Raw genomic sequence first — 15,623 nt, 5'->3', positions numbered from 1 at the left:
ACACCTGATTTCTGTGTCCATGAAATGTATTTTCAAAACTAAAATCTTACTATATCTATAGGGTATTGAAGTAAAGCTCTTTCCTCCCTGATCCCCAGGCAATCTCTCATTTCCCCCAGAGGAGTTTTTGCCCTTGATAGCAGGTTGACAGAACTACACTTTGTATGCCCCAGGTTGTTTGGGCCTTGGGATGGATGGACAGAGAAGGGGGCTTGAGAATCATGAACAGTTTCTAAAGGTGCAGCAGAACTGTTTTCTTTAACTTTTTTTTCTTTAATTTTTTAAATATTGATACACTGAGCTACTTAGTATATGTCCTTATACTGATTTTATGGATATACTCTGTTCTTCAAGGCATGGAGAAGAGACGGTGGCTGAAATACCCTAGGTCTTGATTGTCACCAGACTCACCTTTGCTTTTTGGCAGCTATTTTGTGTATCCATCTTTATTTTAACTGTATCACAAGTTGTCTGTATCGGAAAACAAGTTTGTAAAATTCATATCATGGTGAAGAAACCTGAAGAACAGGGACTTTATTTGCATCTTACCTTTTAATCACAATTTATTGCATTTATTGTTGAAGTTCTTTGTTGATCCAGCTCTCCAAAGTTGTCATGAAGTGCCACTCTAGGCAAAGATGTAGTATTTTGACAAACATGCTGTTTAAAATGGATAAGCTTTATAAAAAGTTTGCCAGCTATAGACTGGCAGTAGCAAAAATAAATCCTAGGCAAGCAGGAACTAGGTCAGATGTGTTTAGCCTACAGCATAAAAGCTGGCCCTTAACTAGCTAAAAATTTTCAGCTTTTCCTGGGGGATAAGAATAAATTTTGGTGTATTTTATCTGTTGTTAATTTAGTCAATGCTTTGATTCATAATTGTGCTAAAGACGATGTCTGTGGTTTTGAACCAGGCCTTAAAGCTGTGTAATTTTAGCTTCAGAATTTCAAGTGAAGCCTTTGCATTTAACCAACTTGCAAAAATCCTGTTCGTTTTGCAAAAACTTTTTTTCTGTGTTTCAAATCCTGAGTGTGTTAGTATCCTGACAAATCTCAGATGTTTAGTTACTGGTATGTAATTTTGGGGATCCCTATGGTGTTTAACATGAGCAGCCAAGCATATATAATCACAGGTGTTCATAAGCTGGATACAGTCCCTGCATTTACCTTTTTGTTGGAAACATTGAATAATTTTTACCTTCACTGATTTCCATTCTCTCTGCTTGAAAAACAATATTCCTGTTGATTTTGAGCCATGAAATCTGTTGTTTAACTCTGACTGAATTACTCTTTCCTCAGACTCCTGAAGAGTTGGATGATTCGGACTTTGAGACTGAGGATTTTGATGTCCGAAGCAGAACAAGTATTCAGACCGAAGATGATCAGCTCATTGCTGGACAAAGTGCGAGGGTAAGGGAGAAATCTGAGCATTATAGAACTGTGACCTGCCTGCAAGAAACAGTTCAACTTGCTTTGAAAATCCAGGTTAAATTTTTTGGGGGTGGTGGTCAAAGTGTTGGATCAGAAAACTGGCATTCTTTATTTCCAGTTTTCTTTTAAAAAGGAGGTTAAGTGAGATGCAGCATGTGTTGGTCTGATGGATGTGAGAAATATCTCTGTTTTATATTGGATGTTCTAAAAGATCAAAATCCTTTTAATACTGATGAACTACTTTGATATAGCAGACATTGTAGGCACTGCCAGTTAGTTAGGTGAGCTTCTGCGGGGAGATGTGGGGCAAATCATTCTGTCATGCTAATGTTATTTTCAACAGGCAAATAGTAAGTTTCTGGGCAAGAAATTTTTACAGAATGTTTTTCTCATGCATGTGTTGGTGTGTGTTTCCCCACTAAGCATTTATCAAGACAATGTTGAGAAGAGCTCAAAAGTGAAATAATTTAAACTAACTGCCTTTTCTATGACTTTTAAAAATGAAAGCATTGATAGGCAATATATAATCATTAACAGGTGAAAACTTAAAATCAGTACATAGAAGGAAAAACAGGCCTTACCTGTTGTTTTTATTTGACATGTCCCCTTCTGGATCGATAACAATTTACACTCTTGGGAAAGTGCCATGGAAGATTTTTTTTGTTGAGGCTCTTCTAGCCTGAAACCAGGCAAGAAGTAGCTAGGCCTTATTTATCAAACTTCTGCCACCTTGGCTTTGGAGTTATACTAACTGAGAGTATTTTTTATGCTCTCCTTCCTTGTACAAGCACTGTCTATTCCTCTGTCTGTCTCCCCCTTTTTATTTAAATGCAGACATTTCTAATTTACCTTTTAGCACAGCTGCTGCCAGAGGCTTTTTTTTACTGAAGACTCCTTTTCACCTGCTCCTGGAGGCGTGAATGCTCCTAGTATTTATGTGAAGGCAAGGGCATTGAGTCTCATACAGGTTGTAAACCTAGTCTAATAGATTTTATTCAGGAGTAAGCACATACTCTTTATTTTCACTTACTCTTTCCTCAGTATGCATGTTTCAAAATAGTACATCTAGCTTTTTGCAGGAAAGAGACTCATAATATTTCTTCTGTGCATTGCAACACTGAAAGATACCCAAGTGGAACTTCCTTTCAAAACTCTTAAATTTTATAGAAAAGGCAGATTCCCCCTCTTCATGCAGTTTTTCTTTGAGGGATAGTAATACCTGGCAAACTTGTTTGGAGTCTTAACAGTTTTATCATGCAAATGCCCGTGTTTCAGGTGTCAACTTGGCTTTCTGGGCACTCTTTCTTATGAAAGCGCATAAACTTTGATTCAAAATGGAAGGAAATGGTTCTGTAAGGCCTCTAGGTAGAGGATTGCTATTAAAGTTTTATCCCTCATCTACATGACTTAAATTAGTTATTAGTGAAAGGTTCCAAAAAGCCTTCTACAAGCAGCGGCATAAGGCAATGTGAGAAAACTCTCTTTCAGGCTATCATGGCTCAGCTCCCTCAAGAGCAAAAAGCTAAGATTGCTGAGCAAGTCGCAAGCTTCCAGGAAGAAAAGAGTAAATTGGATGCTGAAGTATCAAAATGGGACGACAGCGGTAACGATATAATTGTTCTGGCAAAACAAATGTGTATGATTATGATGGAAATGACAGACTTCACCAGGTGAGTCTTTTTCATTTGTGCACACACCATCTTCTCTCAGAACTGGCTGGGATGCTGATCTTTCAATGAAATATTTTGCAAGTACTCTGAAGAGTGTTACTTCTTATGATTTCCTTTAAATGTTACCCTATTAAAGCCTGTGTATTAGCTCAGGAGATGCATTACTATGCAGTGACTGGGTGGTAATAACTGTTTAAATTGATCTGTAGACACACAGCAGTTATTGCCTGCCTGTCTGTCTGTCTTAAGGGTGATTCTTGTCCCAAGCAAAAAAAATAAATATATATATGTATATTTGCTCAGTTCTTTACAACATTAAATTCTATGGGCTTCTCAATATTGCTATACTGCAGAAATAGTTCCTAGTAAAGTTATTTGCAAAAGAAAGAGAGTTTTTTTGATGCCTTTTGAAATTCATTTACCAGATTTTATACAACACTTTTTTTAAACTTGATGTTGCATTCCATGAAAATTGCAAGTCTGTCTTCTAAAATGTTATCTGTTATCATCATTAGGTTGCTTAAAACAGTAAAATTTAAGATGGTTTTATTCCTAGATTTAGTCTAAATATGGGGAGGGGCTGGAAGGAGGAAACTGTCTTGAAAATGAAGGTGCTGTAATGGTTACACCTGCCTATTTCTGTGGAACCTTTTTCATGCAGTTTGGGTGAGGATTCACTTCCAGTACTGTTTGGAACAGAATAAGAAAAGCAATATATAGTGCACTCTTCTAGTTTTCTGGTGCTAGAAGGTAGACTCTGTTCTGTTTTGCAGAGGTAAAGGTCCACTGAAAAATACATCAGATGTGATTAGTGCAGCCAAGAAGATTGCAGAGGCTGGGTCAAGGATGGACAAGCTGGGACGGACTATTGCTGACCATGTAAGTCACAATTCATTTTCATAAGCCTCCAGCACAAAAGAGGAATAGGAGATCTTTTAGTACTGCAGACATGATGAACAGAAGAAAATGTGTTTCGTTTTGAGGTTTGGGGTTGTTTTTATAACTGATTTTCCAGACTGCTGCTGGAAAATTCTAGCCTTTTCTTTCTAGCTGCTCTCCTGCCACCCTAAGCAGTGTAAGCAACTAAATATGCCCAGCAGTAACACAACAAACAGCTCCTTGACTTAAATCAGGCACCTACCATTTTAAGGTAGCAATATGCCAACATTGCTTCATGTCACCTAGTATCTAGGCCAGTTTCTGTAACTGAACGGGACTGAAACTGAATTTGTGTTTCTGTCATGCTCAGAATATGCCCAGTACTTTCTAAAGCAATGACGAGACTGCGTAGGCAACACTAATTATTGCACATGGCCTATTGCACAACCTTTAATATTATTTTTGAGGCAGCTTTTTAATATTGACAATTTTCAAACGCCCCATAGGCTGAATGGTGAGATTGTCAAAACTCTCTAGTATCTTTTTTTGTTGTCCAGTCATAGTTGATGAAGACTTTGAGCAAGGCACATAGTGACCTGAGTATTTGCTATGCTGTCCCAGACTGTTGTGGATGTTGTTGTGCTATATGTACAAAAGTATTTGAAAAGAATTCTTATAGGATTGAACGAGTATGGCCAGCTCGGGGTTTTTATGCAATGCATCTGCCTGTCCTGAGCCACTTCAGAAACTGGTTTGGGCCAAGCAAAAGCACCTTTGGTCTCAGTCCACACCCAAATTGCAGGCAAACATCAGCATTAGTAATAATATTCTGCCTTCAAGAGAGACCCTGAAATGCAGGTAGGTTAGGTCTGAGATCATGGACTAAACTTTATTTTGTACAGCCATCGCTTGCTTTTCAGTCCTCTGAATGCAAATTCATAATGCAAGGTTTTAAATAAAACCGTGTCACTTTGGAAGTAAATCTTTGTAGTGCAGATCTCTCTTTAAATGTTGCATCCAGAGAATGTTGTCTTCACCCTAATTTATTAATGATGCAGTGAGAAATGTTCAATGGGGAGATAAAGTTGAAAAATGTTTTTTAAAATGGGTCTCCTTGCTATAGCATTTTGACAATGGTATTTCTGGAAGAATCAGGTGCGCTGCTGCTGTAGGTAAATGAAGCAGGGAGCAGTTTGCGTTAGATCTTGGGGGATCTTGGGCTGAAGGTTTACAATATTATTTTTTTTTATTCACATGTTTTATGCAAACTTGGTATACGGTTTTCTGCACCAAGCCATTTCAAAATACAGAAGAAAACTAAATGGCTCCTTTTAGTAGAAGTAAGGTCCTTAAAAAATGTAAAAGATTAAGCACATGTTTGAAGATAAATATGAGCAGGTCTGTACAGTTAGTCATTTTGACAAGAATATGGCTTTTTTCCTGACTCCATACTCTACTAATACTTTCAGCTTGCATATTTCATTAGATATGCTTACATACTCTTTAGAAACTTGTAAATGTAGAACTATCTGACAGTTACAGAGTATGTGCAATGTAACCATTTCAGCAGAGCACTAATGCCTTCCTATGCCTAATATGGGCTTTTAACAAATGGATGGGTTTTTATGTCCTGTTCGCCATGTGACACCGGGTGAATCATGACCCCTCGTGTTAGTGTGTCAGGAACTCCTAACTCCTGCTGTCAGGCAGTTTTACAGCACATTTCCTTTGAAACCATAAAAGCTATTATCCAAGGTATTTCGCGTCTGTTGAAAAGTGTCTAGCCATCAGCTGGCGGATTTTCCCAAAGGTGTTCCGTCTTTCACTCAAAGTAGCAGTCTGCTTGTTTTATATGAAGGGGAATATGAAGCAGTTATGAGTACAACACAAATGAAAATGATTTGCAGCAAGACAATGATTCTCCATATTATTTTTTTTCAGTGTTGAAATACTTAAAAAGCAAAAGAAAAATTCTGTTGCTTTTTTCCTTTGACAGTGGTGGGAAGTTGAGGTTACGTCAGTATCTGATTATTAAATTGAAAGGAGGTGGGGGCAAGTGTAGGGATTGCCTCACTTCCCAGTAAAAAGCTCCAGCAGCCTCTTGCTGTTGAGACTGGTCCGTGCGCTGCGGAGGCTGGTCCAGGGATGTGCTCCAGGCACAGGCTGATGGCTGTCCTGGGTGACAGCTGCTGGCACGCATTGCCACGTGCCCATCCCGCCGTGGTAACTGCTTCCACTAAGTGCCTGCTTTCAGCTTCTCTAACCAAACAGTGCCGAGCCCAGCTGTTACATAGGGCTGGCAGGGGCATTTTATTGTGAATTATTATTACAGCAGTGTTCATACCCTAAACTGGGGATACAGCAGGAGGAAGAAAAGTCTCTGTGGTTGCTTGCTTACACCTACCAGATGCATGGGGATGAGGGTTTTGTGCTTGTTTTTATCAGCACGCACCATGGGAGAGCTCTTCTGTCTTTCTCTGCCCCTTTTCTTTGCAAAAAGGGAGAAAAAGGTGATTCTGCTTGTCTGCAGGCGCAACTGGGGCGGTAGGAAGCAAATGTGTGTGCATGTTTGCTCTGTCCAGGATGGATCCTGGATTTGACTTGGACCAGCCAGCTTAGGTTTTGCCAACAACCACCACTGAGTCTGTGACAGCATCTTATTTTGGGGGGTTTGGGGAGGTGGAGGTGTCCCCCAACACACATTTGTTTCTGTCTACAATGCAGCTATCTGCTGTGACCGTGTTGTGGGAATCCTCCCAAGCTAGCTCTGCAGATGGGGATTTTTTTGTGTCTGTGCCTGTTGTAGGTTAATACAATAATGTAATCTTTCTTAATCAGTGTTGAAATTGTTGCCTTTTGGGTTTTTTGTTTATCTGAGTTTTCTGGTGTAGGAAGGGACAGGGCTTATACAGGCATCCACAGTGCATTTTGTTGATGTTCATTTTTATCTTGTGTTACATCTCTATTTAAACATCATCTGTCTTTGAACTGAATTCTCTATTCTGCTCATAGAAATAGCACACACAGTATAGGATGTGGTTATCCAACTCATGTCATATTGATATATACAACCGAATAATATTTCCTATTCCACTGCTTCCCCCACTAATGTTTTGCTGCCTCTTTCAGCCATTGGTAAACATGTGGCAGCCTCTTTCCTTGAAAGTGTCTTTCCTTAAATGGTTTCCATAAACTCACAACCCATAAAGCACCTTGAATTGCTTAGCGGTCCTTCTGACATGCTGTATTGTGCATTTGTCAACATTCAATTCAATCTGCCGCTGTGCTGCTCGTTCGCTTTGTTAGATGAGCTGTTTGGGAGATGGAGAGCATTTTCCAAAATGGTAATTTCAGCTTTTCATTAGCTCTTTGGCCGATGCTATTTGTGGACTTTCTCTAAAACATCTTGTACTGCTGACTAATATTGATTAGCTTAAAAAATTAACCTGCATGCTTTGCTGCTTCTTTTCACTTCACTGATGGAAGCAACATGCCTGTGTAAGAGTTGTAGATACTTTGGGTCTGTCACTACTTTCCTTGAGACTAAGAAGGTGATTTCTTTTAGTTTATGGTCACACCAGGTCAGATATCCATAAAGCCATCCAGATCTCCATAGCCTGTGTCACACAGCCTGATGTGCTTGTCCCAGCTTGCCAAAAATCCTGTTATAGTGCATTGTGTGTATGTGCGTGTGCTGCCTTAGATCACAGCTCAGCAGCCTGCCATACAGAGGCATCTCTATAAGCAACATAGAGTACAGCTTTTTTATCTCTGCTGTGCTGAAATACCACGTTGGCTTAGAAACCCCACTTGTTCTGGCCGTGGAGAAAACAAATGTATGTATTAGCTACATTCACCTTCCTTTCAGAGTTGAATGTCTGTTATGGCAGATCAGTTACTGTTGTGGCAAGCAACTGCTCCATGTGAATGTGACCCCCTGTTTGCACGCCACTGCTTGTGCAACATGATGATCTGTTCTGATGCAGTCTCCTTTTGTGCCTTTTATATACAGGGAAACTTTGGTTCCTACTTTGATCTTGTAGCTAAGGAGAGAAGGTCTGCAGTGAGAATTAGGGCTCAGACAGACCCTACTGCTGACACCCAAGAGGGGATTTTTACCTTGCTCTGAAAGGAGAGGGGAGGCTGTGTGGCCATAAGCAATAAACCTGAGCTTGATTGAAGCATTAAGTAGTAAATTGGTGCCCCATTTAAGATTATTCTTCCAATCATGCCATGTCCATTATGAATTTTCATTTGATGGTCCAGTGTACAGGATCAGAGTACTAGATGAAATGGGATTTTGCTGTGAGCCAGAGGTGTGTTGAGAAGAGCTCTCGCAGACTGCAGACCTCTGAATCTCAGGGTCTGGTCAGTGAGAAGAGCAAGCAGGTGCTGGGTGAAGAGAAGTGAATGCTGCTTAGGGCAAGACTCTTCGCTCCTTGTCACGTCTAACACTGGTAAATCACTGTGGCCGCTCGTGGTTTCTACGGAGTTTTTGGTGCTTGTCTGGAGACAGCCAGTGGCTGGCTATTCCAGGATGAGTGGCTGGTCGGGCAGACCTGCAGCTAACACACTGCCTGGAGGGGAGAAGTGGAGGGTGGTATGCCCTGCTTGCTGTCAAGCTAAGCTGTGGGGCCAGGGAAAAGCATTTGGATTTCGTATGTGAGTGCGTGTGTGTATGGCATGCTGGAAGGCCTGCATTTAGTGACTGGGAATTGTGTACCAGGACTATGAGTTTCTGGATGGAGCGCAGCTGTCTTAAGAAGGATGGAGATCACTGCAGGGTCTGCCTTTAGTCCTGTCCGTGGTTAATGCCGGTTGAATTCCTGATCTGCTGGAACAGTGCTAGAGGTGAAATAATTCTGGGTACAATGTTGCATGCCTTAGAGCAGAAAACTTAAGAATCATTGTGAGTCTGATACTGGTTTTGTCCAGGAGACCTGTGAATGCTTGGTGGGAAGGTGAGAAGATGATGTGCAAAGGAGCCCTTTCAGAGAAGGAAATAGCATGGGAGCTTGCAGTGCAGTGCAACTAGTCACACTTGCTCTGGGGTTCGGATCTGGGTTTAAGCAATGGTGTGTTTGACACAATGCAATGTAAAATCTGTGGACATGGAAGCTATAGGTGTCCTGTGTGTGCATGTAACAGCCAGGTCTAAACTTGCTGCTTTGGTCAGAAATGTACATGCTGCCAGTGTGGTGTCCTCGCCTGCAGGCACCAGAACATGACCTGTTGGACCGTAATATCTCCTACATCCCTATTGCAATAGCTTCTGCCATCATGAATATATCCAGACTGGTTTAAAATCTGCCATCTTGGACACTGCTTGCAGCATCACTGGTGACGTCTGGAGGTCAGAGCTTCCACGGATATTGACCCAGTCATGAGGTGTTTGGTGCCCCACACTGGGGTACAGGCAGCCATAGGTGCCCTGCTAGTGCTGCATGCACTGGGCAGGAGCGTGGCACGTATGCCCTTGGGTTTATTCAGCAGCAGCACAAGACCCTGGTGGGCAAAGGGTTTGTGGAGTTCAATGCATGGCAGCTGCTTTATTCACTAGTCTTCATGCAGCCAGAGCGTGCCAGTAGACCCGAGATGGCCTGTTATTCTTTGGAGAAGCAATGCTGGGCACCGTGCTCGCTGCTGTTTTTGAAGATGCTGCAAGACTGGCGTGGGTAGTAAAAGGCTTCCTGTAGCCTTTTTGTCTTATGCTTGCAGATCCCGTTTTGGACTGTGGCTGCCCCTCAGCAGGGCTCCTCTTGTTTTGAAATCCAGTGTGAGACTGGCTCATTAATCATCTTGCCGCTTGGCTCTGCAAAGCAAGAGATGGCCCTTCATTTCTGTCTGAGAAAACAGCTTTCTGAACTGCACTGCAGTCTCTGGTACCTACGTAGTCTTTCAATTGCAAAGCTGAAAAAGTTACTTTTATCTTACGGATGAGTGCTTCAGCAAGCACTTTAAAAATTTTATTTCATGCCTGGTGAGGAATCTAGTTTCCACACTGCTAAGAAATGGGAGCAGAAGTCAGGAAAATATCTACTTTGCTGGATATAATTGAGTAACTGTTGGGTTTATCATTTCCTAGCTTAAAATACACATGATTGAGAATTGAGGCTGGATTTGGTAACATCTGCTAGTTGCAGCTTGAGATCTTGGATGTCAAATCATTGCTGCTGTGTCCCATGCAGTGTACAGGGAGGACCTTTTTATAGTTAACAAGCCTGCTGGAAGGGTTAGGTTAGCCCTCTTCCTCCTCCTCCTCACGGGGAGCTCAAGGACAGCTGCACAGCTGAAAGGAGCCCCGGTGATTTTGTCCAGTGGCTGCCCCTGTGTTCTGATAGCCTGTGTTTACTGCTTCTGGTTTTTAATATGTATTTAGTGATGCTCATGTATTGCTCAGCTGTCTTTGAAAACCAAAGCTCAACAGAAAGGGGCACGATCTCTGGCGCACATTAACTGTTACAGAACAGAGTTGTCTGGTTTCTCCCTAAATGATTTCTGTTCCAGTTTTCGTGATTGCAAAGTAAAACTTCACCTTTGTTTTTCCAGTGCCCTGATTCTGCATGCAAGCAGGACCTCCTAGCTTACCTGCAGCGCATCGCACTGTATTGCCATCAGCTGAACATCTGTAGCAAAGTGAAGGCTGAAGTTCAAAACCTTGGAGGGGAGCTGGTTGTGTCTGGGGTATGTATGAACTATGACATGTCCGGTTTGTGCAGTTTTTCTTCCAGGGATAACAATTATTCCAAGCTAAGCTTTTGTACTAAACATTACAGAATATAGACAACAGATTTTGGAGCATTCAGTCAAAGTTTTAATGTATGCAGAGTTTATAATACTGCTTGCACTGCCTTGTTGTTCTTGGGGGAAACGCTTACTGTTTGAACGGGGGAAAATACAGACTTCACTTTTCCTTACTCAACAGTGTAGACAGATTCACTTTAGCTTTGTGTAATGTACTGTTTTTCCAGACTGCTCTTCACTCTTAGTGAGGTTAAATCACTTCAATCAGCATAGCTAAACCTACCCCATGTCTCTGCACAGCTTTGGAACATGCTGGGGCCCTGCAATGCTCCAGGGATGTTAATATTTCAAAATAGCTGTGCCCTGAAGAGTGCAGGGATTTTTAGTGGCTGCTCTGTTTTATGACAGCTGAAAGCTGCCATAGGCCAGCCTGCTTCCTTGTTCTAGCCATTACCTAGCAAATAATTTTTTCACTGTGGTTCATGAAATGCTTCCTCTAAGAGGAATCTGTATGACGGATATCTGGGGGGAGGGAAGCGCAGCTAAATTCTTAATTTCTTCTGGCATATTCTTCCTTGCCCTGGACTGGTGCTTTTGCACATCCATGTCATGACTGAGGTAAGAGGTTTGAAGAAGGGGCAGAAATGGCTGATAGTCCAATATTGCTATCTGAATCCTTAAAAGCAAATGGAAAAAAATCTTACCACCTTCTGCCATTTAGATATTTCAAGTGCTTAAACTTATTAGCACATCCTTTTCCCCTGCAAACAAACTAGAATTGTAGAATGAGTGCTTTGGGACAGCAGTAGCCGAGGGAGGTCTGCAGCAACCTGCTGCAGAAGCAGTGGTGGTGATGAACCACACTTGCATAAGCTTAGCACCTTCACAGGGGAGATGGGCTTCTCTGCTGCGCCTCCCACTGCTGCCAGTCCCACATGCTCGGATTTCCAGCACAGCAGAGCCGAGTGATGATATAGTGAAACGTGTTGCTGTGTGTCTCTGTGGCATGCCTGATGTCCTATTAGCTGGAAGACTGAAGGCATGATGCTGTCAAAGAAGTAGATGTGTCATAATACGTACTCCAGTACTGCAGTTATTCAGTGTCTTCAGAATTTACATACCCTTCTGCCATAAATTAGTTACGTGAACAGGCTGGCATCTGTAGTCTAATCTCCTGGTTTCATCTGTTCTCCAGGAGTCTGTCCACTGGGGCTAAATATTGCCAGTAGTATTGTTAAACTTCTGTCACATGAAGACCTCTGCCGGTCCAGGAACTTCACCTGTCTAAAAGTAAAATTCTTCTCAGTGTTAACATCTTGCACCATCCACATACCACAGAAGTTTTGTGAAACCAGAGCTATAACCAAGGCAGTAAGAGCTTGCACCCTAAGCAATCTGACAATTCATTTAGAAAAGTACCTCCTTGCTTTCATTGCATTTAATATTATTCTTCCTGCTGTGAAGATTTATGGAAATAGTCAAATGCAATGAAAGTGTTTTCCAGCATGACAACTGGGGTGAGGAAAGCAGATTACACTGGTTTGCTGGAGGGCATAGATCTGATCTGCCATTGTGGTACTCAAAACACAGTGTGATGGAAAGGAAGGTACCAGCACCATAAGAAAAGCAACCACCCCCCCTGCTCAACTTGGTTTGCTGCTAGACGAGAAATGGCTTCACAGTTTTCCCCCAGACCTTCCTTAGATGTCTACAACACAGGAATTTAAGTGTGTAGAGGCAGCTCAGCTCTTGTGTAAGCTGAGCAGAGGTGCTGAAACCCTGCCCAAGATCAAAACCCTGCCCCAGACCGGTTGGCATTCACAAGCGGAGGTCCCACGCAGAGCAGGGCACTGGAGCAGTGGGGTCCCACCTGAGGTCACCTCGATGGTCCTCTTCTCTCTCTTCCACACTGCCCCATTTCTGGCTCTTCATCTCTGCCATGTGCTAAAGCTGAAGTTGGACACCAGGGTCCCACCAAAGCCACTGTAGAACTCCTCTCCTTAGCTGGACAGGGGAGAGAAAATATAATCAAAGGTTCGTGGGTTGAGATAAGGACAGGGAGAGATCACTTACCAATTACCATCACAGGCAAAGACAGACTCAACTCAGGAAAATTAATTTAATTTATTACCAATCAAATCAGAGTAGGATAATGAGAAATAAAACCAACTCTTAAAACACTTTCCCCCCCACCCCTCCCTTCTTCCCAGGCTCAACTTCACTCCCAATTTTCTCTACCTTCTTTCCCAGAGCAGCACAGGGGGACAGGGAATGCGGGTTGGGGTCAGTTCATCAGATGTTGTCTTTGCCGCTCCTTCCTCCTCAGAGGCAGGACTCCTCACACTCTCCCCCTGCTCCAGCGTGGGGTCCCACCCATGGGAGACAGTCCTCCACGAACTCCTCCAACGTGGGCCATTCCCATGGGCTGCAGTTCTTCACGAACTGCTCCAGCATGGGTCCCTTCCACAGTGTGCAGTCCTTCAGGAGCACACACTGCTCCAGTGTGGGTCCCCCACGGGGTCACAAGTCCTGCCAGAAAACCTGCTCCAGCGCGGGCTCCTCTCTCCACAGATCCGCAGGTCCTGCCAGGAGCCTGCTCCAGCATGGGCTTCCCACGGGGTCACAGCCTCCTTTGGGCATCCCCCTGCTCCGGCGTGGGGTCCTCCCCGGGCTGCAGGTGGAGATCTGCTCCCCAGTGGACCTCCCTGGGCTGCAGGGGGACAGCCTGCCTCACCAGGGTCTTCATCACCACGGGCTGCAGTGGAATCTCTGCTCCGGCGCCTGGAGCATCTCCTCCCCCTCCTTCTGCACTGACCTGGGGGTCTGCAGGGCTGTTTCTCTCACATATTCTCCCATTGCTGCAGTTGAGCAAGTTTTTTTTTCCCCTTCTTAAGTACGTTCTCCCAGAGGTGCTGCCAGTGTTGCTGATGGGCTCAGCCTTGGCCAGCAGTGGGTCCGTCTCGGAGCCGGCTGGCATTGGCCCTGTGAGACACAGGGGAAGCTTCTGGCAGCTTCTCACAGAAGCCACCCCCGTAGCCCCCCCACTACCAAAACCTTGCCATGCAAACCAAATACAGTCACAAAAGCCAACAGCAGAGTACAACTCTTTTCGATTGCCATTAATATGGAAAAGGATCATGGGCAAGTGTTACACTCTCATTTTTGGTAGCCCAAGTCGGGTTTTTGCCACTTAGTGTCCAAAGAAAAATACCACCTCGAATTTGGAACTTAAGAAGAAAACCCAGAAAAATCAGGTTTTGAGTGCTTTTGTCGTGTTTTCTGGAATGCTATATTTGTGTGGTTGTGATGGCATGTAACACGTGCGTTACTGTTGGCAGGTGGACAGTGCCATGTCTCTTATCCAAGCAGCCAAGAACCTGATGAACGCGGTGGTGCAAACTGTGAAGGCTTCCTATGTGGCATCGACCAAGTACCAGAAGTCCCAGGGCATGGCTTCGCTCAATCTTCCCGCTGTCTCTTGGAAGATGAAGGCTCCGGAGAAGAAACCCCTGGTGAAGAGGGAGAAACAAGATGAAACCCAAACTAAAATCAAGAGAGCGTCCCAGAAGAAACATGTTAACCCAGTGCAGGCTCTCAGTGAATTCAAGGCGATGGAGAGTATTTAAAGAGAGGTCTCTGTCTTGGTTATTTTTTCCTCTAGCCCACTACTGCTACTTCCAGAACTCTACTTTTAATATTCTAAGGATTTTTCAAAAGTTTACTATTCCTCAAAATGTATTTACTTAATATAATTTTGATAACTTTGTTTAGATTACATGGGGAAAAACTCAAATTTATAAGTCCTATCAATATAGCTTCAGCCTGCGGAAGTGTGTTAATTTAGATTGCTTTTAGATTTCAGGGGTGTATTTCTAGCAGAAAATTGTTTTGTATAATCTTGCTTTAAATAAAATATTCTATAACCAAAGAGGAATTCACAGTAACACTAATGGTTAACACTAATAGTTGAATCATGCTACTTGGAGACTGCAGTTTTTCATTGTGATCAAGAGAGGAAAATTAGATCTTCTCACTCAAAAAAAAAATTAAAGTATTGTATGTGTTAGTATATTCCTGCTGTTGGGGCAGACAGGGAACAAGCTCTGTACACTCAAAGGAGTATGAAGATACAGCAGGCGCTAGCTGCACTGCCACAGGTGCGACCACAACTGGAAAATACCTGGAAAAACTATATACCCTTGCCTGGGTTGGGTTTTCCTGGGGGTCGCAGAGGGAGGGGGTCATGTTCGGAGATGTGCTTGGTGGTGCGTTGCTTATGTGATGCTGCTTTTCCTGGGCTGCATTGGAGCTGTTCACCTGACGGGTCATTTCCACGCGTGCCCAGCGTACGGAGCGCCGGTGGGTTACTTTGCCGCCAGCCTTTTCGGAGGGGGTTTCACCCGCGCCTCTGCTGGGGGAGCACCCAGAGCAAATCCAGTAAAACGTACAATCATGGAGGCGGATGATTACTTCTGTATGACACCGGACGGGAATTTTAATGCCTGGTTACAAATTACTAATGTATTTTGCTGCGGGACACTAATAAAGTTGCTTTTACCAGCTGGTGTATTGTGGTGCTGTGAATGGAGTGGGCTCCCAGCCGCCCCTGCACCCCCTCCCCGGCATTGAGATGCAAATCGGCTTTGTACTCATTTCTCATAATTGCTCTGCATCCTGCCTTGGGCTTCCAAAGGCACCCAGCAAATAGTGTTTGCTCAGGCTGCAATTTAGACTATACATTATTTGTGATAACTATAGCTACGAGGTATAATTTCGCTGTCTTATTTAAATTTTATGAATTTCAGTGTGTTTTACTCTTACCAATAAAGTCCAGTATTCGAGAAGAAGCACTTGCGCAGGTCAAAGTTGTGTTTGCTGTTTCTGTAAAGCATTCATTAA

General features: G+C 43.2%; 2 protein-coding genes across 3 annotated transcripts in view; both read left to right on the top strand.

The window, feature by feature from the left end:
* Nucleotides 1-15,289, top strand: part of CTNNA1 (catenin alpha 1) — a 121,513-nt gene extending 106,224 nt beyond the window's left edge. For both annotated transcript variants that reach the window (XM_049829435.1, XM_049829433.1), the window contains exons 14-18: nucleotides 1,300-1,410; nucleotides 2,920-3,101; nucleotides 3,875-3,980; nucleotides 10,530-10,664; nucleotides 14,063-15,289. In XM_049829435.1, the coding sequence (XP_049685392.1) occupies nucleotides 1,300-1,410; nucleotides 2,920-3,101; nucleotides 3,875-3,980; nucleotides 10,530-10,664; nucleotides 14,063-14,350 (822 nt within the window). In that variant the 3' untranslated portion in view covers nucleotides 14,351-15,289. The remainder of the gene's footprint in view (nucleotides 1-1,299; nucleotides 1,411-2,919; nucleotides 3,102-3,874; nucleotides 3,981-10,529; nucleotides 10,665-14,062) is intronic.
* The window catches only part of MATR3 (matrin 3), a 1,017,354-nt gene that overhangs the window by 845,344 nt on the left and 156,387 nt on the right, over nucleotides 1-15,623 (top strand). The window lies entirely within an intron of this gene.

Source organism: Accipiter gentilis, chromosome 26 (genome assembly GCF_929443795.1).
Source record: "Accipiter gentilis chromosome 26, bAccGen1.1, whole genome shotgun sequence".
In the NCBI taxonomy this organism is placed as follows: domain Eukaryota; kingdom Metazoa; phylum Chordata; class Aves; order Accipitriformes; family Accipitridae; genus Astur; species Astur gentilis.
The sequence above is the reverse complement of the archived record's forward strand: the minus strand, read 5'-3'. Positions and strand labels throughout refer to the sequence as shown.